The 24128-nt window shown below is 40.8% G+C and overlaps 1 protein-coding gene across 5 annotated transcripts in view; it reads left to right on the forward strand.

Moving 5' to 3' along the window:
• Positions 1-24128, forward strand: part of c41h19orf47 (chromosome 41 C19orf47 homolog) — a 43217-nt gene that overhangs the window by 4333 nt on the left and 14756 nt on the right. For 4 of the 5 annotated variants that reach the window (XM_043680766.1, XM_043680768.1, XM_043680763.1 and 1 more), the window contains exons 2-4: positions 12158-12245; positions 16342-16456; positions 23533-23614. In XM_043680766.1, the coding sequence (XP_043536701.1) occupies positions 12158-12245; positions 16342-16456; positions 23533-23614 (285 nt within the window). Of the gene's footprint in view, positions 1-12157; positions 12246-16341; positions 16457-23132; positions 23227-23532; positions 23615-24128 lie in introns of those variants that run through there. The other variant, XM_043680765.1, reaches the window with a different exon arrangement.

Here is a 24128-nt window from a genome sequence, read left to right on the forward strand (position 1 = left end):
CCCGGCACCATTCCCCACCTTTTCCTTCTCTACATTGATGGTACATCAGCACGAGGAGGTTAAACAGTTCATCAACTTCACCAACACTTTCCACCCTGAGTTCACCTGGACCATCTCAGACTCCTCCCTCCCCTTCCTGGACCTCTCCATCTTCATTAACGGTGACCAACTCAACACTGACATTCTCTACAAATCCACCGACTCCCACAGCTACCAGGAATACACCTCTTCCCACCCTGTCTCCTGTAAAAATGCTATCCCTTATTCCCAATTCTTCCTCCTCTGCCGCATCTGCTCCCAAGAGGACCAATTCCACCACAGAACATATCAGATGACCACCTCCTTTAACGACCGCAATTTCCCTTCCCACGTGGTGGTTGATGCCCTCCAGCACATCTCATCCACTTCCCGGACCTCCACTCTCAAACCACACCCCTCAAACCGCATCAAGGACAGACCCCTCCCCCCAAACCTCCTGGGAGCCTTCCACATTCATCAGAGTTTTACCTGCATTTCCACACAGGTCATTTACTGTTTTTATTGCTCCCGATGTGGTCTTCTCTACACTGGGGAGATGGGATGCCTACTCACATACCGCTTCAGAGAACTCCTCCAGGACACCCACACCAACCAACCCCACTGCCCCATGGCTGACCACTTCAACAACTCCTGCCATTCCACCAAAGGCATGCAGGTGCTGGGCCTCCTCCATCACCACTCCCTAACCGATGCCTGGAGGAAGTGCGCCTCATCTTCCAACTCGGAGCCCTCCAACCCCATGGCATCAATGTGGATTTCACCAGTTTCCTCGTTTCCCCTCCCCTATCTTATTCCAGATCCAAACTTCCAACTTGGCACCACCTTCACGATCTGCCCATCTTCCTTCCTACCTATCCGCTCCACCCTCCTCTCCGACCTGTCACCATTACCCCCACTCTGTCTACCTATCACGCACTCAGCTACCTTCCTTCCTGCCCCACCCCCCCCTTCCCATTTATCTCACCACCCTGTCGACTCTCAGCCTCATTCTTCATGAAGGGCTTTTCCCAAAACATCGATTCTCCTGCTCGGATGCTGCCTGGCCTGCTGTGTTTTTCCAGCACTGCACTCTCAACTCTGATCTCCAGCACCTACAGTCCTCATTTTCCCTCAGGCCATCACTGCAACACTTTCTATACTGGGTGCTCATGCTTCAATTTCTGCTTGTAAGCCAGGAGGAAGAGCACAGCATTGTGATCTGAATTTCCAAAATGTGGACAGGGATAGACCATTAGACATCTTTAGTTCAAGGAAGCATTTTCGGACCTCTGGTGAGGCTGGAAACGTGTTGATGGTATTTTGGTAACATATTCTTGAGGTTGGTCTAGTTGTAGTCACCAGCTACGATGCACAAGGCCTCCAAGTATTCTTTCTCAAGACTGCAGTGTTGTATACTTCATCAAGTGCACTCTTCACTTCCACAAAGGGTGGGATGTAGACTGCAGTCAGGATAGCGGAGGTGAACTCATGCAGTAGCTAGTTGAGACAGCACTTTATTGGAAGGTCTTCTTAGTGTAGGGAGCAGTAATGCACTAGGGTAACCATATCTGAGCACCAGGAGGTATTGATTAGGAGGCAGACCCCACTGCCTGTTGTCTTGCCCGAGGACGCTGAGTGGTCCACTTGGTGAATTGAGAAACTCTCGGACTGTAAGGCACAGTCAGGTGTAGCAGGAGGAGGCAATGTCTCCATAAACAGAGCACGCAACAGTCTTTCAATTCCCTTTGGAAGGTGAGTCTAGCTTTAGATTCATCCATTTTGGTCTCAATGGCTTGGATGTTTACCAGGAGTACTCTGGAGGGGTACTTCAAAGCCCGAATTGTCAGTCTCACCTGAAGTCCAGTGCATCTCCCACTTTTCCTGGGTAGGTAACTGCTCCTGTCGATCCTGAGGGAAGTCTGCTTCTCCAAGGGGTAAGTGTGCGCTCCAATGGGGTCCTGGGTACTTGTCATGGCCTTGAATGTTCCGGGGGTTCTTGGGCCGGTTAGGTTGGACCTCTTCGATGTCGGATTTATTGCTCATTCCTGGTTGCCCTTGAGAAGGCAATTGGGGGACTGCCTACTTTAACTGCTTTCAGTCTATTTCTGATTCAAACTCTCTTTCAGGTTGTGAATTGCAGACTCTTGCTGCTCTCTGGATGAAAAAGTTCTCACCTTAAAATCTATGCCATTGACCTCTGCACACCAAGAGCCCTGTGATCATCATTACTGTCTAGAATCTGCTATTCCTAGTATCCCTTGCATTACTAGTCCTCCATGGTGGATCTCTCACTTTTCCAAGTTGATTTCCATTGGCCCACTATTCTACCTGTCTGACCAGTCTGTTGACAAATTTCTGTAGTTTATGCTGTCCTGACTGTTGCCCATCCTACCAATTTTTGTGTCATATGTAGACATTTTGATCATATGCGCTACTTTTGAGTCCGTATCATCAATGTACACCGCAAACAGCAAGGACCCGTGGGCGGCACGGTGGCACAGTGCGTTAGCACTGCTGCCTCACAGCGCCAGAGACCCGGGTTCAATTCCCGCCTCAGGTGACTGTGTGGAGTTTGCACATTCTCCCCGTGTCTGCGTGGGTTTCCTCCGGGTGCTCCGGTTTCCTCCCACAGTCCAAAGATGCGCAGCTCAGGTGAATTGGCCATGCTAAATTGCCCGTAGTGTTAGGTAAGGGGTAAATGTAGGGGTATTGGGTGGGTTGCGCTTCGGCGGGTCGGTGTGGACTTGTTGGGCCGAAGGGCCTGTTTCCACACTGTAATGTAACCTAAAAGACCCCAGCAGCCAGCCCTATGCAACACCACCAGAAACAGCCTCCAGTTACAGAAACATCCCTATACCATAATACTCTACTTCCTGCCTCTCAGCCAATTTTGGATCCATTCTGCTACTTAGCCTTCTTAGTTTCTTGACCAGTCTGGCCTTAGACTTTGGCAAGGTGTTTGATTATATGGATCATATCAAATGCATTACTGTCAACAACATTCCTGGTTACTTGTCAAAAAAGAAATTTGGTCATATTTGCCAAGCGCTGTCTTCCTTTAACAAATCTATGTCAACTTTCCCTGATTAATCCATGAATCTCCAAAGTGCAGCTTTATTCTGATGCAAAAGTAGGGAGGTTATGATTCAGTTGGACAGGGCATTAGTGAGACCACATCTGGTGTACAATATTAGTCTCTTTATTCAAGGAAGGATGTAAATATGTTGGAAGCAATTTACTGGAGTAATACCTAGAATGGGTAGCATTTCTTACAAAAGGTTATACAGGCTAAGTATATATCTGCTGGAATTTAGAAAACTAGGAGGTGGCTTAATTTAAACATGTAAGACTCTGGGTGGTGTGGAAAGGATGTTTCCTCTTGTCGGAGAATCTAGTAATTATTTCAAAATAAAAGACCATCTATGACGAAGGTAAAAATGATATTTTTTCCCCACAGAACATTATACACCTTTGAATTTTTTTTCTCAAAAGGTAGTGGTTACAGACTCCTTGACTGTTTTTAAATCAGAATGAAATGGATTCTTGATGAGTTAGGTCATGAAAAGTTATTGGGGATAGGTGGGAATGTGGAGTAATCGGATCAGTCATGATCTTATTGAGTAGTGGAGCAGGCAGTAGAGGCCCAGTGCCCAATCTTGCTCCTAATTTGTATGTTTAAATGTATTAGTCGACATGTTTCTTTTTTGTGTAAGATGTAGGCTCAAGGCATTTAAATAGAACAAGGAAAGCACTGAATGTTTTTCAGTTAATTGGGTGAAATATTTTCTGTTCTGACAAGTTTTCAGATTTTTATGAATGTTTCATAACTTATGCATTTAATTTAGTGACCTTGGAATAGTGAGGAAGTTTTTGTTTCAAGACTTCTGCAATTTGAAGGTCATTTCTGTATTTCTGATTTTTTTAGGCAAAGGATTTAAGATTATGGAACTAAGGCAGGTATATAGATGGAGTTAAGATAATGAATTGTAGAACAGATTTGAGGGGGCTGAATGACCTCTTTATATTTCTCTTGTAACAATCCTGTGGCAATAAATGAAAAAGATTAAAGAATTGCAATTTCCATTTGTCAGTTGAACACAATGGAAGAGACAGACTTTCTTTAAAGGGCATGGTTGCCTTTGAATCTGATAAAACAAGATGGAGAAGGACTGCAGTTAATGTCCACTACACCTCCAATTTTGGTGTCATCTGCAAACGCGCTAACTATACCATCTTTGTTCACATCCAAATAATTTATATAAATGACGAAAGGTAGTGGACCCAGCACCGATCCTTGTGGCATACCAGTGGTCACAGGCCTCCAGTCTGAAAAGCAACCCTCCTCCACCACCCCCTCTGTCTTCTACCTTTGAGCCAGCTCTGTATCCAAATGGCTAGTTCTCCCAGTATTCCGTGAGATCTAACCTTGCTAGCCAGTCTCCCTTGAGGAACCTTGTCAAACGCCTTACGGAAGTCCATTTAGATCACGTCTACTGCTCTGCCCTCATCAATCCTCTTTGTTACTATTTCAAAGAACTCAATCAAGTTCGTGAGACATGATTTCCCACACATAAAGCCATGCTAACTATCCCAATCCTATCAGTCCTTGCCTCATGACAACCCAAGCATACAATAATGTGTCAAAAAGTGTGTAATTGGAAAAGCACAGCAGGTCAGGCAGCACCCAAGGAGCAGGAAAGTCAACGTTTTAGGCATAAGGGTCATGCTCCTTGGATGCTACCTGACCTGTGCTTTTCCAGCACCACACGTTTGACTCTGATTCTCCAGCATCTGCAGTCCTCACTTTCTCTCATATAACAAGTGTGTTCCTTATGATTTAGACTGTACATTTTTGCAGTTTGCATGCAAATGTCTTCAATCTTTCTGAAAGTGGACTGAATTTCATTTGGTTAGCTGCATATTGACATGAATTGGCAAGCTATTTCCACTTGCCAGACATGGATCATATGTTTTCTATCAGTGCAGCTTGTCTGGTTGGTGTTGGCATACTTCCATCTACCAGAGATGATGAACATGCATCAAATCAACTCCATTGGGGAAGGGGTTGCTCTTCATGAGCACGTTTGCTGGTGGCTAAAGAGACCAATCCGTGAGAAGCAGGTTCTACCACATGAAATAGTTATCGGGTGTCGATGTGAGGTTTACTGTTTTGCGTATTGGTGCCTGTTGCCAAACTGATGTTATTGATCACACCCCTCAACTTCCAATGCTCCAGGGAAAACAGCCCCAGCCTATTCAGCCTCTCCCTGTAGCTCAAATCCTCCAACCCTGGCTTGAGGACCTTCTTGTCACATTTAAGAGCATGCATGAAGCAGAGCTTTGGTCATATGTCTCCTGCTACCATGTGTTACTGAAAATCATAAGACCATAAGAAGTAGAAACTGGAGTAGGCTGTTTGGCCTCTCAGGTCTGCTGGTGCTATTCAGTAGGATCATGGCTGATTGAACATTCCTCATGTCCACTTCCCTGTCATTTCACAATAACCCTTATATCCCTCCTGATAAGAATATATCTCAGCTTTAAATATACATAAGGGCCCTGTCCCCAGAGCTGTCTGTGGCAAAGTGTTCTGAAGATTTCAATCCTCAGAAGAAATTCCTCAACATCCTCATGAAAATCAATCATCTTCCATCCTTCCTCTGTGTGAACCTGTAAAATTGCTTCTGATTGATGGATCCAACATAGTTGGGAGTTTCCCTTTGAGAGGATTGCCATTTTTGTAATTTTGTCTGTCCATGAGATGATCAGAATATGTCACAAATTGTGCAGGTATTAGTTGAATTTGCTTTCATGTTAGCTGTGTAATATATGAAATATTGCATGCTTAGCAGGTCACCTTGCTTAACTTAAAACTGATTTTCTATTTTCTCCCTACAGTTCAGTTGCAATCCTTTGCTACTTGACTCTACAGTGGTTTGTTTCAGACAGCTTATGTGTCTGCTTTGTTTTCTGGCTGTTCCCATTCAGGAAGTATATCAAAATCCTTCCAAAACAATCTAAATACTGAATGATGAAGACAACACCAAACTGACTCATTAACACACAAACACCATCTCCGAACTTTGACATTTTTTTAGCTTGTAGGAATGCATGAGATCTTGCAACACAACATTTTAAAAAATGGATAAATTCCAGGGGCTAGATGGATTTTTCCTAAGATTCTTTGGGAAGCCAGGGACGAGATTGCTGATCTTTATGTCGTCATTGTGTATAGGAATAGTGCCAGAAGACTGGAGGATAGCAAATGTTGTTCCCTTGTTCAAGAAGGGAAGTCGAGATAACACTGGTCATTATGGACCAGTGAGCCTTACTTTGGTTATGGGTGAAGTGTTGGAAAAGGATAGGAACAAGTTGATTTGGGAGAGTCAGCATAGTTTTGCGACGGATAGGTCGTGCCTCACAAACCTTATTGAGTTTTTGAGAAAGTGGCCAAACAGATGGATGAGGATAAAGCGGTTGATGTGGTGTATATGGATTTCAGGAAGGTGTTTGATAAGGTTCCCCATGGTAGGCTACTGCACAAAATATGGAAGCATAGGATTGAGGGTGATTTAGCGGTTTGGATCAGAAATTGGCTAGCTGAAAGATGACAGAGGGTAGTGGTTGTTGGAAAATGTTCATCCTGGAGTTCAGTTACTAATGGTGAACTTGCAAGGGTCTGGTTTGGGTCCACTATTGTTTGTCATTTTTATATAAACGACCTGGATGAGGGCATAGAAGGATGCGTTAGTAAATTTGCAGATGACATGAAGGCCAGTACAGTTGTGGATAGTACTGAAGGATGTTGTAGGTTACAGAGGGACATAGATAAGCTGCACAGATGGGCTGACAGGAGGCAGATGAGTGTGAGGTGATTCACTTTGGACAGAGTAACATAAATGCAGAGTACTGGGCGAATGGTAAGATTCTTGGTAGTATAGATGAGCAGAGAGATCTCAGTGTCCATTTACATAGATCCCTCAAAGTTGGCATCCATATTTATAGGGTTGTTAAGAAGGTAAATGGTGTATTAGCTTTTATTAGTTGAGGGATTGAGTTTCGGAGCCACGAGGTCATGCAGCAGCAGTACAAAACTCTGGTGCAGCCGCATTTGGAGTATTGTGTGCAGTTCTAGTCACTGCATTATAGGAAGGATGTGGAAGCTTTGGAAAGGGTTCAGAGGAGATTTACTAGGATGTTGCCTGGTATGGAGGGAAAGTCTTACAAGGAAAGGTTGAGGGACTTGAGGCTGTTTTCGTTAGACCTAAGAAGGTTGAGAGGTGACTTAATTGAGACAGGTAAGATTATCAGAGATTTAGATTGGGTGGACAGTGAGAGCCTTATTCTGAGGATGGTGATGGCTAGCATGAGGGGGTATAGCTTCAAATTGAGGGGTGATAGTTATAGGACAGATGTCAGAGATAGTTTCTTTACTCGGAGAGTAGTCGGGGTGTGGAATACACTGCAACAGTTGTAGACTCGCCAACTTTACGGACATTTATGTGATCATTGGATAGACATATGGAAGAGAATAGAATAGTGTAGGGGATAGATGGGCTTCAGATTGGTTTCTCAGGGCAGCACAACATTGAGGGCTAAAGGGCCTGTACTACGCTGTTATGTTCTATGTTAAAACTTTATTTTTAAAAATTGAGCGAAGAAATGAATTGCATTTACCCATTGTAAACCTTTAAATGTTATGGATCAAAAAATAATAGTGCTTGTACTGCACAGTTGTAATTCGTATTGCTGTGGCATATGAGGCAGTGGGTTTCATTGCTGATAAGAGAGATGTGTTGCTGAAGCTTTTTTGTCTTGCACTCCTCACAGCAAATGTAACACTGACACGTTTCAAACAGTCACAGCAGTTTGTACTCCAGGAGCTGACCAATTGGCAGACTGACTTGATTGGCGAAAGCATTGCTGTGGAGAAAGTTACGAGGAAACTATTGGCTCCCAACTTGCCATCTAATTTTCTAAAAAAAGACCCAGGTCAATTTTACAAAGCATCATGAGCAGGTTAAATTTAAATTTCATGTCTGATTGTAACCAGCAGTCATAAAAGTTAATTCCTGTCTTCCCAGAACTAATTTAAAGTAAATATGTCTACTGATCTAACAACAGGCATTGGTTGATTATGGAGAGATTGTTAGTGTGTTGTCAACATTTATCACACTGACACAATAAATGTGCACAATAGAAGCTTAACAATGTTTAGCATAAACATGCTCAGGACACTCTTGTGGCACAGTGGTTATGTGCCTACCTCTGGATCTGGATGCCCGGGTTCAAAGCCCACCTACTCTAGAGGTATATAATAACATCTCTGAACAGATTGATTAGAAAAATAGGTTATACTTAAATGCAATTCCGCCAATCTAGATTTGTACACAGTAAATAACATGAAGGGAAGTTGATCTCGTTTAAACATAATATTTACAGCTTCAGTGACATCTTCTAGAGCACAAAGTGGAGGTAGCAGAAAGAGGGATCGACCTAGGTGCGGTTGGATGACACATTTCGTTGACAAGCTACAATGAAAGTATGTATAAATGCAAGACAGATAAGGATGACACATCATGACAGCAGGTCTCCTTGTACGAGCATCTAAAAATAGAGTCAGAGAACGTTTACAGTACAGAAATGGGTCATTTGTCTCAACCCGATTCAGTGCTGGTGTTTTCTTCATTATTAGTACCTTACCTTTGTGCTTTAAGCCAGTTCTGCTGCCTGCACATTGAGATACTGGTTTGAATTAATTCTGAGTTATGAGAATCTGTACATGCACTATTCCTGAAGATGCTTGTTCCTTATCTCTAAGTAAGGTGCACCAATTTCTTATGTATTATTACAATCCTTTATTTAGGTTAACAAGTACAGCTGTCTATTGTAGTGTCTGAGACTTCACTTTTTGCATGCTCATTCTAGACTGCTATCTTTGCTTATTAGTGTCAGGGTCATTTGATCATGAATCTCATTATACAACAGTGAACCTCCTTCCATCCCAACTTCTTCACCATACTCTCTTTACTTTACCCTGATGGGCGTGAATAGCTTGTCCTTAAATTCATATCGACTGAGAGAAAATGAGGATTACCTGACAATCTTCCTTCATACCTATCCATGCAACCCTCCCCTCTGACCTATCACCATCATCTACCTATCACCTTCCCAGCTACCTACCCCCCCACCCTCCCATTTATCTCCACATACATGCATGTTCCTGATGAAGGGCTTATGCCCGAAACACCGACTCTCCTGCTCCTCGGATGCTGCCTGACCAGCCTATCCAGCACCACACTTTTTGACTTAAATTTACATGATATTCCCCTCGATGCATCAATTTGGATTGTCATTCCACACTCTGACTGCATGGTGGAATCTATTTCTTCTGAAGTCCTTATTGGATTTATTAGTGATTATCTTATATTCATAACCGTCAGTTTTGGACTTTCCCTCAAGGGACAATGTCTTCTCTATGTCCGACTGACAGCAAAATTATTTCAAAACATTTATCAGGCTAACTCTTAATTTTCTCTTGGAATTGTCTCAAATGTTGTCTTTCCTCCTGCCCCAACTGGTCTATTATTGTGATATTAGTTTTGTGTAAATCTAAATTTTAAAATTCATCCATAGGTTGTTGAAATCATCAGCAAGGCTAGTCTTTATTGTCAATGCCTAATAGTCCTGGAGAATGTGGTTATGAGGCCTCAGCTTAAATTGCCACAGTCCAAGCAATGCAAATGCTCTCACCGTGCTGTTACCCAGATTTTTGACCCAGTAGTGCTTAAGGGCAGACAGTAAATGTCTTTGCCGAATGGTGTTGTGTCACAGAACTGATGGTGTTATCACACACCTGCTGCTGTTGTCCTTCTTAACAATAGAGGTCATGGGCTTGGATAGGACTGTTAGAAGAGCCTTGGCAATTTGTTGCAGTCTATCTTGTAGATAGTACAGACTGAATGAAGGGAGGAGTGACTGTTCAAGCTGATAGATGGTTTAAGGATATTTTCAAATTCTACTGATTTTTAGTGATATATTAATGATGCTGAAAAAGGATCTATCTTGAATGTGAAAGCTGTATTTTTTTTAGTCTGCTTTTGCAGTTCTGTGTAGACTACTGTGTAGCACTATTTTGTCTCATCACTTGTCTTTGAGACCCGACTGTTCCTTTGACCTTCATCTACTAAATATCTGAGATTAAGCATAGATTACTTCACAGCAGAATTGCAACTGTTGTTAAAATTGAAAAACTGTCGTTTTGAAAGCATGCAGAAAAATGGATGTTTGCCCTGACATTAGATTGTTGTGTGTTGTATAAGTGTTTTCTTGTATTATGACCTGCTGCAAAACGGTTTCCCTTTTAAACCTTTTGGTTCATTACTGCAATTACTTTATCACTGTTGTCTTGCAAAGGATTCTTGCTAGAGGTAGCTGTGTGTCCTGGCTTTGATTGACAATGATATTCCTTTTAAGGAATTGGCAAAGGTTTCACTCCTCACTGTCCTAACTTGTTTGGCAGGCGAGACCTGAAGCCAACTTTCTGGCAAACCTTTTGTTTGCAGGGATATGGACCAAGCACAGGCAGATGGGGCTAGTTTAGTTTGGGATTATAGTCAGCATGGACTGCTTGAACCAACAGTTTCCATGCAGTATGACTCTGTGGTCCAGGGTTAGTGCACTGCCACTGTACCATGAGCCCTTTTCTGCCTTTCAAGGTTCTAAATGCACAAACATTGGCAGTCAGCTTCATCACCCATATCTATAGCCATTTGAGGTTTGCAAGTACTGTACTATATCTCTGTGTCATCATTTGACTGAAACGGATTACTCATCCCTCCCCAGTGATGATGTACTGCTCATTTGCTTTGTGAATTGTCAGTATGTGGTGACTGGACACAGTCAGTGGTAAATCCATTGTCATTCTGAATCTCTCTTCAACCCTGCGTTAGCTAGGTCGAACTTCAAATGAATAAATAGTTTATCAGGTCCTACACTCCTTCCTTATTTTACACAGGTGACCCCCTCAGACCCCTAAAAATCACTGATTTAAACAACTTGCATTTATATAGTACTTTTAATGAAACCAAATATCTTGAGGTGCTTCATGGAAGTATTATCAGACAAATTTAGTGCTGAGCCATAATTTAGATTACTTAGTGTGGAAACAGGCCCTTCTGCCCAACTAGTCCACACCAACCCTCTGAAGAGTAACCCACCCAGACCCATTTCCCTCTGACTAATGCACCTAACACTATGGGCAATTTAGCATGACCAGTTCCCTTGACTGGCACATCTTTGGATTGTGGGAGGAAACCAGAGCACCCGGAAGAAACCCACGCAGGTAGGGGGGGAATGTGAAAACTCCTTGTACCTTAAGTTAAGATGCTATAATGTTAAATCTTAAAATTGGAAGCAATACAATGAAGGACCACTAGATTGGTTGCTGGGATGAGAGGTTAGTGCTATGAGAGGCTGAGTAAACAGGATCTGTACTCTCTGGGTTTAGAAGAATGAGATTATCTGATTGCAAATACAACATTCTGGGAGGTTGTTTCTACTAACTAGGGAATTTAAAACATAGGCACCATGTCACAATGAATGGATGATTGTTTGGAGCTAAGATGGGAAAATTCTTTACTCAAAGGATTATGAGCTTTGGAATCCTGTATCCTAGAGGATCATAGATGCTCAGTTTTGAATATGTTAAGCTGATAGACAGATCAATGGATATAGGGAGTTGGCAAATGGGTGAAGTTGAAACCCATCAGCCATGATCATATTGGAAGTTGGAGCAAACTCAAGGGAACAGATATGTGTTTTCTGCTCCTGTCTCTTGTGTTTCTATGTTGTATGTTTCTCGTCTTTGCCTGGAATCAGTGTGCTGTAACAAAACAGTTCAGTGATCAAACCATCTGACATGGAAGGCGTGTCAATGAAATGTTTCAAATAATTCATTTCCTGAATAGTAAGAATATAATTTCATGATCATGATTTCTGCCCAAGCAATCTAAATAATTTTCTACCACATCAAGGTTTAATTTAACATTGCCAGTTAGAATGGTAGCTGCCCTGCTTTGTAAAGAGAAGTGGTATATGTTGACTGGCTTCTGAGACTCAATTTCTTTCTATTCTGCAGCTACGTCAGAGTGGATCCAGTTTTTCAAAGATGCTGGAATTCCACCTGGACCAGCCGTCAACTATGCTGTTAGCTTTGTGGACAACAGGTAGGTTTTCTAATCGTTGTAAAATTAGCGGGAACGATGTTAAGGCTATCTTGGAAAATTTCTCCATTAACATTTAGATGTTCAAACTTAGTGGTTTTGATTTTTTTATGTCTTCCATCAAATTGTTCACATGCTGTTCAGATATTCAGTTGGGAAGTATTTGGGATGCTGGGTAAACTTTCTTCCTCTCTTTAGGAACCTTCCTTAATCCACTTGCCTGCTCATATGACCACGTTAATATATTAGGGGTGGTGGTATTCACTGTGGATGAATACACTGGGCACAGGTGGCAACTGAGCATGTGCATCTTCAATCCAACCATGACAGCCTTGTAAAAGAAAAACACTGCGCTGGGCCGTGTGAAGGGAGCCCCTCTTACAGCAAGATCAAAATGGGAGCAAGAGCATTTGTTTCAATGCAGAGGTGGAAAGGAAAAGCATATTGCAAATTATTACTCTATACTTTGTGAAGTTTGACGATGATTTTAAGTACATTTGTGAGAAAACAGGTTAGAGTCTGGTGCAGTCTATATGCAACATCTGAGGAGTACTGAGCATACAAATTTCTGGTGCTAAATATGTGGTAATGTACAGGCGCAGAGTATGATTGAAGCATTTAAAAGTTACGGATAATTGCTTTCACCTCATAAGCATCAGTTCCCATAATTGCCTTCTTCATAAAGCTAAATTTAGCTTGCACTTAAATGATGTGTTGCTGCTGGCAGATGATCTAATAGTATCCCTGCTGATAGCTTCTGCCAGTGATTCTTTGCTAACCAACTCCAAAGACAGCGCAGGTATTGTCAGAATTTTCCATATTCAAGCCCCACCAGGTTATTTCACTAATACATTCCAAAGACAGAAGTGAACAGATTTTTGTTTTGCTGAGGATTTAGGGTGGGAACCTCTATCATGTGTTATGTTGATAAATCTGTTTTTGACCTTTCTGCAGCACAAAACCTCATTGAGCTACTCTGCACTGTCACTTGTGTTCCCATTCAAGAGAATCAGGTTTGCATTGCTCAGTATAATTAGATACAGGAAAGCCAAGATTAGGTGCTGCAAATCTTGCTGTGAAATTCCACCGTTTCTTCATTGTGTCAAATAATGACACAATGAAAGCTGCTTGCATCATTGGTTCCCCTCCCCATCTTCATGACTCCCTCTTGTATACTATGATCCAGGGATCCAGTCAGTTTAGAATCTTACAGTTTGTAGCATGAGACTGTGACACATTAATTGCTAATTCATAATGGCAAGAAGGGTCTAAGTTCTATTTCCCATTATAGTGAACCTGATCTTGGGATGTAATTATTACGGTGGACTGAAGGCTATTCAATAAATAGCAATAATAGGAGCAGGAAATGTCCATTTAGCCTCTCGAGTCTGGTTGGGTGTCAATGAAATCATGGCTGAATTGCAGCTTAACTCCGTATTCCCTCTGCCCTTAATACCTTTGGTTAATAACAATCCAATCATCACAGCTTTAAAATTAGGAATAAACCTAACATTATTTGCTGATTGCAGAAGAGAGTTCCAAACTTCTGCCACCCTTTGTGTGTAGAAGTGTTTCCTAACTTCCCTTCTGAAATTTTAAGCCAATTTTTAAGTCCAACCAATCATCTTAGACTTGCCAAACAGCAGAAGCTTCTTTTCCCTCTTGAAAATTGGTAAATAGCACTTAACCTCCTAAATTTCATGTAGGAAACGGAGACTAGATGAAGGCATCAGAGCTTAAGAGTAAACAACTTGAAGTTTTTGGCTCGGGGTTTGTTAGTCTGTTGAATTCCTTTCCCATGTGGAGTCTAGAGTCATTAAATTCATTCAAGCTGAAGTGGGTAGATCTTTGATAGACAAGGGAGTTGAGGGTTGTTAGAGACAGACAGCAAAGTGGAGTTGAAACCACAACCAGTGCTGTTATGATCTGATTGAATTGCAGAACAAACCTGAAGAATCAAGTAGCCTACTTCTGTTCCTAAGTCCTAAGTTGTTATGTTACTATGAATACAGCTTTAGTTTGAGTAATCATGTCTCAGAGTCTTGACATCATTTATGCTGTGCTCTGTCCAAGATGATTATACCATATTTCCCTATCTCAGACAGCAACCAGCACTTCCTAAATAGGGTAGAGCATAGGTAGAAAATCTCCCTTTGTTCTCATCCAACAACGTTTCTCAAAAACAACTCCAAATATTTCTCACTATGCCAATGCAACATTTTTGATTTCTCACTCTAAGTTTTGCAATGACATGCTGCCATCTCAAGCATGGAAGGAGGCCATTTTGTTGTATCTATATGGGTTGTTTCCTTAAACAATTCAAAACCAATCTCACTGATCTCTCTAACACTGAATCTTCCATTGCTTCAAATAGTTTATGCAATTTCCCTTAAAATATGCAGTAATCTATCCCTCAGCTCTCCCCTACGAGAAAACATTCCTTGCAGCAACATCCACTATGCAAAATACTTTTCCTGTTCTCATCTCAGTCCCTTGTAGAATTTTAATGGTGCCTGAGAGTTAAGTAGCAGATGGCTTCATTGATTAAATTACTGGGGGTGTCTTATGATATAAAGAACTGTCTTGTTCAGTGATGAAGGCATTGAACTCATTAATTAGCAAAAACGTTGTACAAAAAAGGAATTTCTGTCTCTGACTAGGATATCTCAATCTATCTTTAAATGCACCAGATAGTTTTTAATTTGATCTGAAATAGTTTTAGTCTCCTGTGTTCATTGGAAAATGATATAAAAAGCTGCTTCAACTCATCAGACATCCCATATTTTGCAATCCAAGCATTTGATACCAGTGGAGACAAAAGCAGGGGTCTTTTGAAGGCTGCCTGCCCAAACCAGTAAAGCAGTTCTTCCACCTAAAGTCTCAAGCAGCTAGTCAAAAAGAGCTTGCTGAATTCACAACACATTTACAACATTTTTGCTCATTGAATTAATGGTAGTTCTTTTAAGGGTAATTGACCCATTATAGTTTTATAACTGTCCTTGAGCCTGTTCACTCTTCCCCAAACAACAGTGCTGATGTTCTATCTCAACTCTCTTATTGTTCATTGTTTTCTTTATTGTTCAAAAAATGCTATCGATCCCTATCTTCCACATCAACAGTCCTTTACAAAAATCCACCATCCTCTGACTGAGAAATTTATCCTCAAATCAGTCCTAAATGGTTGTCCCCTTGTCATGAGTCTATGTTTTAGCTTCTACAACAATTTGTGATGGATTTGGGATTATGGTTTGAAAGACCAATAAGCACTAGTGAACTGCATTGAGAATGTCCAACTGATCTCCACAAGGACCTTTACAGCCCACATGGAAACAAGGCTGTAATTTCAGCGGTCAAGCTGAACTTGAACATCCTCCCAAAGAAGAAAAGCCAGTGTTTAGCCCACTGTATCACCCAGCTCCTGACAGTACCACAGTGACATGCAAGGTATACTGCATCTGGAGTACTGAGTACAATAATGGTCATCGTATTTAAAGAAATATGTCAAGTCATTGGAGGCAGTTCAAGGAGGCTTTCCAAGACTAACACCTGGATTGATGGGGTTGCCTTATGAGGAAAGCTAAGCCTATATTTGTGCAGCTTAAAAAAAAGTCAGAAGTCACACGACACCAAGTTATAGTCCAACAGGTTTATTTGAAATCACAAGCTTTCAAAGTGTTGCAGCTTCATCAGATGAAGTCACCAACCCAAAGAAACCCAAACATTTAAATAGAAAGCAGGAATTTTCAGCAGTGCTTCACCTGAGGCCCACCGAAGATGTTACCTAGTAGGGTGACAAAATGTCTAGAAATGAACCTTCAAGCTCAGCGAGCAAATTTACATCCAAAACAGATGATTTAAAATAGAGATGAAGCAAAATCCTTGCTCTCGTCAAGCCACAAATCTTTGGGACTCTCTCCCTGAAAAGGTAGTGCAAGCAGAGTCCTTTTATTGCACAGTAGACAGATAGATTTGTGCTAATCAGGGACGTGGATTTGTCGTTGCGGTCAGATCAGTCATGATTATTGGATGTGGACGAGAATGACCTACGATTTCTAATTGGTCTGTTTGTATTTCATGTAAAAAAAATTTGTTTGCACAGGATACAGAAGAATATGCTCATGGACCTCACCAAAGATATCATGAATGAACTGGGTATCTCTGTTGTTGGAGATATTATTGCTATTCTCAAACATGCCAAAGTGGTGTACAAACAGGTGAGGATTGACAATATATTACCTTAACTAAACAGCATATTTTTGTTTCCTGTTTCAGTAATTGTGATATAAACAGTTTAAAATGACTGTTTTAATATTTGACTTGAATCTCCAAATGTTTCCCTTTAACTAACAGTTTGAGATGTACTTAATCACGTTGCATGCCACCCCATTAAATATTTTTGACTATACCCTACAAATAGTCACAAATGATTAAAAAAAAAAGTTAGGGTATTAAATGAGTACATGTTTATGTTCCTATCAATAATTCAACCTGGAAAAGTTCATTTTTCAAATTCAGTTCTGCTGTTTGCCATTCACCTTGCAAGAGACAATAAAAAAGATAATTTTTGAACAGACAGACTTTGGCACAGCATTAATCTGTACAAAGCTTTGTGCTGAGTATATTTTCCAAATTACTTAGTTGGCAAGTTTCACTGCTGCTGTATCAGTCTGTGATTTGAGGAGATGGATGTGGTTCAGTGAATAAATGAATATACAGAAGAATCCTTTCAGTGTGACCGCTAGATAGTAAAATCAATGCATTAGACCATTGTTTATATGGCATTGTGTCTGTAATGCAAATGGAAACAGGACATTTTGTACAGAGATTTCCTGTCCCAGTGGATTAGTACATGGAGCATCCGGGTAGATGGGATATCTTGTTTAAATGTGAGGTACTGCAGCAAACGATGAAAAGAAACGGAATTAATGTTTCAGGTTTATTACTTTTTGTCAGAAGTGGGAAGAAGTAGAAATTTAATAAGTTTTAAGCAATTTAAAGGGAGAATGATGATAAAAGCACAAAATGTTAGTTTTGTGATAGGTTGGAAAACAGGAGAGATTAAATTACAAAGAGCTTGGTGATATAAAGCCAAGGGAAAGATAATGGAACATGCAAGAAAATGAAAGATGTCCAGAGGATACGTGAATAGCAGAATGGTGAACAGTTGCTATTTGTAAGCAAAAATCAGAGAAAGGTCAGAGTGAAACCAAAGCCTATTAACATAAAGAAAAAAGGGCAGAACTTCCAATTAATAGCGGTGAACTCATTGTTAGAAATTGAAGGTTAAAAAGTGCCTAATTGAAAGATAACTTTCTGTTCCTTCAGTTTGCATTAAGCTTCACTGAAATCTTGCAGGGGGCAAAGGGCTGAGAGGTCAGTGTACGAGCGAAACGAAGAATTAGAATAACATCCCACCAACAACTTGGGCCATGTTTGTGACCTGAATAGACATGTTCTGCAAAGCAATGTCACAGTCTGCATTTGGTCTTCCCAGTGTAGAACAGAGTATATTTTGAGCAGCAAATACATAGTAATTGCTCCTTCATCGGCAAGAAGTGTTTGAGACCTTGAACAATGATGAGAAAGAAGGTTAAGAAGGGTGATATTACATTTCCTGAACATGGAAAGGTGGTGTGGGAAGAGGTTCGGGCTGATGGGGTGCTTGAAGAGTGAACTAGGATGTGCAGAGGTAACAGTCCCTTTGGAGTGCTGAAAGGGGAGAAATGTATTTGGTGGTGGCTTCACACTGTAGGTGATGGAAATGGTGAAGGATGAATTGAATATGGAGGCTGCTGAGGGCAAAGGAAGCCATATCACAATTACAGAAAGGAGAGGAAGAGATAAGAACAGAACTGTGCTAAATGAGCTAGATACTGCTAAGAGCCCTGTTAGTCTGATGGTGGGGGAATCCAACGTTGAGGAACAAATATTGGTGAGTTGGTTTAGATCTTTATATAAGATCTGTACAGTACCCAATTTGTTCTTTTTGGCATTGGTGAGGCCTCTTACGGAATACTGTGTCCAACTCTGGTCGCCCAGTTGTAGGAAGGACATTATCAAGCTGGAGAGGGTTCAGAAGAGATTTACCAGAATGCTGCCAGGTATGGAAGGTTTGAGTCATTAAGATAGGTTGGGACTTCTTTCACTGGAGTGTAGGAGGTTGAGAGGTAACCTGATAGACGTTTATAAAATAATGAGAGGTATAGGTAGAGCTAATGGTATTTGTCTTTTCCCTAGGACAAGGGATTTCAACACAAAGAGACACATTTTTAGGGAGAGAGGAGAGAGATTTAAAAGAGACATGAGGGGCAAATGTTTTAAACAGAGGGTGGTTCACGTGTGGAATGAACTTCCTGAGGCAGTGCTGGATGCAGGCACAATTACAACATTTGAAAAACAGTTGGATGGATACATGAATAGGAAAGGTTTGAAGGGATATGGGCCAGGAGCGGGCAGGTGAGACTAGTTTAGTTTGGGATTATGTTCAACATGGACCGGTTGGACCGAAGGGTCTGTTTCTGTGCAGTATGACTTAATACTCTGTGACTCTGAGGCCGTGGGTATAAAGGGTGAAAAAGTTTCTTGGAGCATTTAACAAGTGCATTCAACCTAAAAGCATTTAATTAAAACCGTGTATTCTTAGATCATGACAAGATACAACAATTATCAACATTGGTAAGAAATACAGGATGAAAGAACAGGTTCTTTTAAAAGGGCAAAATTCGTACAAGACCAAATTTTCACAAGCACCCGGGTTTATCCAAGACTGGAACCATTATATCCTATGGTAGGAAAAGGGATCAAGTACACGAGAAGGGCCATTTCAGGTTTTTTTAAATTTCTGTTCCCTGTACGTTGGTGGACAGATACTTGAAACTGAAAGCCATAAACCAAAATTGATACTGAAGAAAAATAACCCCTTTTACAAAGCATATTCCATCATCCATTAGTCTGATTGGTACTTGTTAAATAAGCATTTAACTTAATTCTACTTCAACTTTTTTTGTAGTGTAAATATAATGCAGTAGATACCATTCATCCTCCAGTGGCATATGTTTGCACAGTATACTGACCAAACAATAACTTTGTGATTTGTGTACACGGACACCTAAATCTTTCAATAACTCATGTTTGCTAGTCTCTCAACTTTTTGATAATTATTTTGCTTTTCATTCCTCAGATCAAACTGGATGACCTCCCAGTTCCCCACAAATTGATGTAAACAGGCTTAGGATTCAAAGATTAGGGAGTAATTTACTAGTTTGTATTGAGAATTGGTTAACACACAGAAAGCAGCAAGTAGAAATAAATGGGTCATTTTCAGGTGAGACAGTGCAATTGGCAGAATGTTGTGAGGATGAGTGCTTGGATGTCAGCTGTTTACAATCTCTATTAACGAGAGAACTGAGTGTAATATGTACAAGTTGGCTGATAATATCAAGCTAGAGAGGAAAGTAAACTGTGAGGAGGAAGCAAAGACAATGATATGTTTCGTGATTGGGCAGAAGATGGGAGATGGAGTATAATGTGGAGGGATGTCTGATTACCCATTTTGGTAGGATGAAAGAGATTAAAATTGAGAGTCTAGTAAATGTTGATATACAATGAGGTTGTATTAACAAATCACTGTTAACATGTGGGTAGAGTTAACAATGAAGAAAACAATTGGTATGTATTACAAGGAATTTGACTTACTATACGGTGAGTGAAAAAGTCTTGCTGCAATTCTACAGGGTTTTGTGTGTCCACAGCAGTAAGTATTGTGTAGGGTTTTGATCTCTGTACTTAATGAGTATATACTTGTCCTAAAGTGAGAGCAATAGCAGTTTATTAGATTGATCAGAGGGTTATTTTGTGAGGAAAGAGTGAGTAAAATGGGCTTTTATTCCCTGGAGTTTAAAACAAGCAATCCCAACCCTAATTCTTCTGTTTATGTTCTTTATGTGAGCCAAACTCTTGTCATTTGTATTCCTCAGCCCCATTTTTTATATATGATCAAATTTATCTTAAGACTTTATTCCCCCCTGTAGAATAGTATAGCACAGAAGGAGGCCATTCAACCCATTGTGTCTCTTCCAGTTCTTCAGTAGATCTTTCTAAATAGTCCAACTTGCCCTGCTGTTTGCCCACAATACTGGAAATGTTTCTTTGTCAATTGTATATAAAATACTCATATGAAATCCCATACCCCCACCCGCACTCCCTTAACTGTGTATTTCCCATGGCTAATCCACCTAGCCTTCACATCTCTGGATACTGCAGGGCAATTTAGCTTGGCCAATCCACCTAACCTGCACATCTTTGGGAGGAAAATCATGCAGACGCGGGGAGAATGTGCAAACTCTGCACAGGCAGTCACGCAAGGCTGGAATTGATCCCGTGTCCTTGACACTGTGAGGCGGTAGTGATAACCACTGAACTACTGTGCTGCACCCATCTTGAACACATTTAATCCACAACCCTTTGAGCGACAGAATTCCAAAGATTCGCTACTCTATATGGCAAATTTGCTCTTGTTGTTCTGAGTGTACCTCTCCACGTAGCCACTGTCCCCCATCCAATTTCACAAATACATTTTTCATGTGTTTATCACTGTGTCACACATTCCATGTCAATATAAACCTGAAGGGAAACGAGAAAGTAAAATCTCCTGAAAGCAGGCAGGTTGGTGAATTAACAGTAAAAGAAAATTGTTGAGGTTGTAGAGGGTTATTTAATCACAGTAGGAAAATTTAAGTCTGGCGTCAAGAGGTTTTTCCACAAAGAGAGATCAAGACTTGGAATACGTTCCTGCTGTGACTGTGGAGACAAAAATCTTGGAATAATTTCAGAAATACTCAATAGGACTGTGGATTATTTCCGGATGGAGAATCAGTTGTGTGGCCCAAGTGGGATCCTTCTTTAGTAGTCATCTTGTGCAATGAGGTGAAACTCCTGAGACTGGCCACTTTAAGTAGACTACATGTCAATTATACACTCATTTTAAATGTCTCTGGGTCAGATAGTGGGCGGCACGGTGGCACAGTAGTTAGCACTGCTGCCTCACAGCACCAGAGACCCGGGTTCAATTCCCGCCGAAGGCAATGGTCTGTGTGGAGTTTGCACATTCTCCCCGTGTCTGGGTTTCCTCTGGGTGCTCCGGTTTCCTCCCACAGTCCAAACATGTGCAGGTTAGGTGAATTGGCCATGCTAAATTGCCCGTAGTGTTAGGTGAAGGGATAAATGTAGGGGACTGGGTTTGGGTGGGTTGCGCTTCGGTGGGCTGGTGTGGACTTGTTTCCACACTGTAAGTAATCTAATCTAGTAATCTAATCTAAAAGATGAGAACCTGACACTGCATTTAGAGTGTTGCTGTAACTCCTGCATTTAGAGGAGTAGTTACAGCAATTTGTACTTGGAGTTATTCAGTGCTAATATGGACCATACAGCTTCCTTAATGAACATACATTGAATTCTTATAAAATATTTACAGTGCTATGAAATGTTGGCAGAAGTCCAGAAGGCCCAAATAGATTTGGAAATTTTTGATGCGGAGCCAAGGTCCCTAGAACAGGACGCCATCAAGGTTGAAGAGGCTTGCAAGCGAGAAACCAAAATAACTTGCGTAGTAATGTATTCAACAGCAAAAAGCATTCCTCTTTCTTTTAATGACCAACTGACATAGGTAACTACACAAAGAAAGAAGCACAGACTTTGAGTGCATTTCAAAATTAACACTTTCATAGTATAGTTTGCCATCCTGCACCCTGAAAACCAGCACTGAATTTCTTGGCACTTGTGATGAAGGTTATAAGGAGCTGGAGCTCACTGTACAGTTTTGGTCTCCTTATCTAAGGAATAAAGTACTTGTCTTAGGGTGCAACGAAGATCTTGATTCATTTCTGCAATGAGATTTTTGCAATATAAGGAAAGATTGATCAGAATGCTCTGAAAGTCTTGAAGAATGGCAGGTACCCTCATCAAAACACAAACATCTAGGGAGCTGAACTGTGTGGTGGCTGAATTTGAATTCAATACGTATCTGGAATTAAGAGTCTAATGACCATGAATCCATTGTCGATTGTTGGAAAAACCCATCTAATTCACTAATGTCCTTTAGGGAAGGAAACTGCTATCCTTACCCAGTCTGACCTACATATCACTTCAGACCCACAGCAATGGGGTTGATACTTAACTGCCCCCTGGGGCAGCTAAACGTTGGCAATAAATGCTGCCTGTCCAGCAATACCGTCTTCCTATGAATGAATAAAGAAAGAAAAATAAATTGGCTATTTAGGACTTAAATTAGGTGAGGTCTCTTTCAGTCAAAGTAATATGAACCTTAGGAATTTTCTACTTCAAATGCTGTGGATGCAAAGTCAGTAATTACGTTCAAATTGAAACTGATCAATTTTGAGATCACAAAGGACTTGGTATATGGAAATCGAGCAGGAAATCTATACAACAGTTTAGACATGGTCTTATTGAAAGGTGACACATAATGGAGAGGACAAAAGGCCTATTCCTACTCCTATTGTTTTTACTTGAAGTTATTAAAGTGATTCTTCCAAAGCTTGGTAAATTGATGACCAGACATACAGATTGCTACAGACAGTTTGATGCAGGTTAGGCAACATACATTAAGAGAGTAGGACTGGTGAAAGATCATCAACCTGATAGATTAGCTCTGTTTCCAAAGATTTAAGGTGATTGGCAAGAAAACTAAAAGCAACTTGCTGGAACATTGTTTTATGTTTTGGTTGCTAGGATTTCGATAACACTACCTTTGGATTCATGAATGCAGATGCAAAAGTAGTAGCTTTCAAAATGGATAAATACTTGAAATAAAATTGTGGGGAAGGAGCCAGGTTGTGGACTAACTGGATAGATCTGTGCAGGAGCTGGCTTGATGAGCCACTTGGTGGCCTCCTGTACTACACTGTTGTATCATTCGATGTTCCTCAGCTCTCAACCTCACAGAATACTAAAGCAAGCGACTCTTTGGGTATTATTTTTTGTATTATGCAAACTTCATTGATTGCACTTTGCTTTATAAAATTTGCTTTAAAATTATAATCTGATGAGTATCCTGAGCTTAATAATGTATTTTAGAAGTGCCGTATGTATTTGTCTTCCTTTCATTTCCCTCCCTGAAGTTTTCCTGAAGTCCTATCGAGAACCTTACCACAGTTCTTGATGATCTTATTTGCCCTCCTCTCTCTCTCCAATCCTGGTATTTTATGATGACCAGTTAAAAATCTCATCATGTGCAGCAGTGTACACTTCCTTAAACTGGGTCTTCTATTTCTAGGAACTTGCTAAGTTGGCCACAGAGTCTATAAGCACTAGTCATGGAAATGTGCAAATTGATTTAAAAAGAACAGCCAACTCCCGTAAGTAAACCTAATTTGTGGATTGTTTTGTTTTGTAAACAGTGGGTAAAATTTAAAATTGTAATTTTATTTAGTTGTGTGCTCTTAGAGAAGTAGTTTATTGCAGCCTATTTAAGTTTTTTTCAACCAGTTACTATATTAATGTGTTAGCTTTAAACTGAGATGATTCCTGTGTCATGTATACCACACCACAGTTTTACTGCGAGACAGTCTGTAGCTACCAAGAGCATTGCCTGGCGTCAGGACAGGAAAGAGCTCTGCTGTGAATTTCATCACAGAATCACACTCTCCCCTCGTAAATTTGGAAGAGCTTTGAAAATGAACTGGAATAATGCTCCGTTGTGGAGTCCATCTCATGCAAGTTCCACTTTCTGAAGTGGGTCAAAAGAAAACATCATACTCTTGCATTGCAAGTCTGTTAGTTATTTTTAGACTGCAGTCACTGTTGTGTAACATTAAGATAAATGATCTTTAGTAGTACAACGGGTAGACCATTTCCTGTATTTTTTTTTTA

Source organism: Chiloscyllium plagiosum, chromosome 41 (assembly GCF_004010195.1).
Source record: "Chiloscyllium plagiosum isolate BGI_BamShark_2017 chromosome 41, ASM401019v2, whole genome shotgun sequence".
In the NCBI taxonomy this organism is placed as follows: domain Eukaryota; kingdom Metazoa; phylum Chordata; class Chondrichthyes; order Orectolobiformes; family Hemiscylliidae; genus Chiloscyllium; species Chiloscyllium plagiosum.